The 2,908-nt window shown below is 38.4% G+C and overlaps 1 protein-coding gene across 1 annotated transcript; it reads left to right on the top strand.

The window, feature by feature from the left end:
• The first annotated feature begins 1,789 nt into the window (after positions 1–1,789).
• On the top strand, positions 1,790–2,648 carry LOC122648481 (transcriptional regulator SUPERMAN-like). The gene has a single exon (XM_043841687.1). The coding sequence runs from the start codon at positions 1,876–1,878 to the stop codon at positions 2,527–2,529; it is 654 nt and encodes a 217-aa protein (XP_043697622.1). The 5' UTR covers positions 1,790–1,875; the 3' UTR covers positions 2,530–2,648.
• Positions 2,649–2,908: the final 260 nt, after the last annotated feature.

Below are 2,908 nucleotides of genomic sequence, written 5' to 3'. Positions count from 1 at the left end.
TTAAACCTGTTGCGATATTTTTCTCCTTGTGTTCGTGTGTTTGACTCTTCCGATCCGTGTCTTCCTATGAGACTACATTATTTGGTATCAGAGCTTTGGAGGAGACGAGAAGTTGTGATGACGCCCAAACATAAAGGTGGCTGTACAACTCCTGTGGAGGATATCAACACAAGTGAAGTTCATACAACAATAGATGATGTTGCAGACGAACGAGTTCAGGTTGATTTCAGTAAACCCACCAGGAATGAGTATATTGATGAACACAGTAGTTTCGAAAGTCTTGAACCAGATTACGTTTCGAAAGCACAAGTTTTTTGCCTGCATCATAGTGAGGTCACGACCCATGATCACCTCTCGTTCCAGTGGCTCGACTTTGCCAGTACGTATGGTGATCCGTATTTGGCATTTATCAATTTTACATCTCTATCTCAATTTGTTCGAAATATGAGCGTTACCAACAATCAATATTTGAACACGTCATTCATTCGAGCTATGAGGACCTCATTTGATATCACTGTCAAATCTGAAGTTGATATGCAAATTTTGTTAAATTCAATTGGAGACAACACCAATGAATTTGTTTGATTCCAATTTGACCCCGGTGGACGACAAAAATCATTGATCGGGGCAAGAGTTCGAGGACAAACTCTTTTTCAACCTGAAGGGAATGATGCAGGCCCGAAATTGGAAGCAGACCAAGTGGAGCCCAAATCAGTCAACGATTTAAGTTAATTTCAGTTTGGAACCAACCCAGCTGGTTCAGTTACCCTTTACATGGCTTAATGGGTTCCACATTACGTAGTAGAGCGTGGGCTGGACACTCTTCATCAATTACTTCATTAATTATGAAGGATAATATGCGTGGGAGTGTGAAAGAGGCTAAACCGTGTGGATGTGTTATCTTCTCAATTGGAATTCCTACTTTATTGGTGTTTCCTATTTTATTGGAGTTTAATTAAAAAAATTAATTCCTACTTATTTGGATTTATTCCTCTCTTTAGTCTTTACTTTGGGTAGGATTTTATTTCTATTAATTTAAGTTTTCTTTTGTTATTAGATTTAATATCAATCATGTAAAGGGTAACTGAACCAGCTGGGTTGGTTCCGAACTGAAATTAACTTAAATCGTTGATTGAGTTGGGCTCCACTTGGTCGATATGCTTCCAATTTCAGGCCTGCGTCATTGACACTCTTAACTACAAATATATACAAATTTATCGTAAAAATGAGTTGATAACTATTTTTAGGGAAAAAAGAATGTTGCCTGATCACATGGCTCGTGCACCTAGACCTAGCCACTTGAAATGATTACCCCACCCCTTTACAAAATGAAAAGCCTTTGTCGATACCCTGCACACTCCCATTTGCCCCGTACTTGTGCAAGGGCCACGCAACGGGGCAGCGTTCTTCTTCCCTTATTTTGTTCTTTTCTATGGTGAAGCATTTACTGCATAAACTTCTTTTCTAATGACATATACATCAATGGTGAAGAATTTTATTTTTTATTATTAGGTTAATTAGGAGAAATAATGTTGAGCACATTCTTTCTACCGAGCATTTTCCAAAGCTAAATTGTCCCATGACTACGAGGAAGTCATTCATTTTCTGTCATTTTAATTGGTTGTCCAATACTTGGAGAGCGATGAGATGTGTGGGGCCATCAATGATGAGTTCCGAGGTCACCATGTGGATGCTCGGTGCCCTACTGGTGTTTGTATAAAGTATAAACAAACCCAAACACACACACACTGACTATTCTCTTCATTTGAGTTGAGTTTGAGTTTAGCTAAATACCTTCCAGCAGGAAAGGACGGTTTTCTATCTTTCCTCCCCTTGATTTGATTTAGGATAGATTGTTTCTTGTTCTCATCTTCCATGGAGAGTCACAGTTTGAACAGCAACAACAACAACAACAACAACAGCAAGGTTAAAGACTCATGGGATCATAACCACAGCTGCTCTGGAGGGGATTATTTAGGTGGGTTTTCATGGCCACCAAGATCTTACACATGTAGCTTCTGTAAAAGGGAATTTAGGTCTGCTCAAGCCCTTGGAGGTCATATGAATGTCCACAGGAGAGACAGAGCCAGGCTTAGACAATCACCTCCATGGGATGGTCAAGGTCCTGACTTTAACCTTAACCCTAACCCTAACCCTAACCCTAACCCTAACTGCACATCATCATCATCATCATCTTATGCAAGTAGAATTCCTCCATTCACTTACCGGTTCCCTTCATTACTTTCACCCACTCTTAATTGTTTCTCTTCCATGTCACCTACTACTGCTTCTTGTGTTGAAGTGAAGACATTGATGGAGTCTCTCCATGATCCTTCAAGCTCAATAGGGGGAGGAGGTACCACTAAGAATGCTTTGTTTGGGGTTGGAGAACTGAAGAGTTTTATGATGAAAGAAGATGAGTACAAGGTTATGAATACAGAAGAGAGAGTGCAATTGGATCTGGAGATTGGTCTTTGTAGAGATTCAAAGGAAGATTTGGACTTGGAGCTTCGACTTGGGTACTCTTAGTTTATTATTAATTCTTCACTACTAGTTTGTACTCATTAATGTTTCAATGGTAGTTTAGGTTATTGCACCTATCTATATAGCTTGTTTCGTAGAAGCTGCATTAAGACTTAAAAAATGATAGTTGTACTTTGTGGGAGATGATGAATTGTAGAATTCATTAATTTCTGTTTGTATTGATGATTAATACATCTTCTTTCTTTCATGAAATTTGTTGTTTTAAACTGGTTTAAGTTTAAAGGAGGAAAATGGTTTATTTTCATGTTTGAAAATGTTTTAGTTGCTGCACTTTAAAATGCAAATCACTTAGTTGTTTGTTGTCTCATAGAGTATGGAGGGAAGGAAATTAATAAGAAATTAAAATGATAGGATCAGTTGTCAC

This window comes from Telopea speciosissima, chromosome 1, assembly GCF_018873765.1.
Source record: "Telopea speciosissima isolate NSW1024214 ecotype Mountain lineage chromosome 1, Tspe_v1, whole genome shotgun sequence".
In the NCBI taxonomy this organism is placed as follows: Eukaryota; Viridiplantae; Streptophyta; class Magnoliopsida; order Proteales; family Proteaceae; genus Telopea; species Telopea speciosissima.
This window is presented reverse-complemented; position numbering and strand designations above follow the sequence as displayed.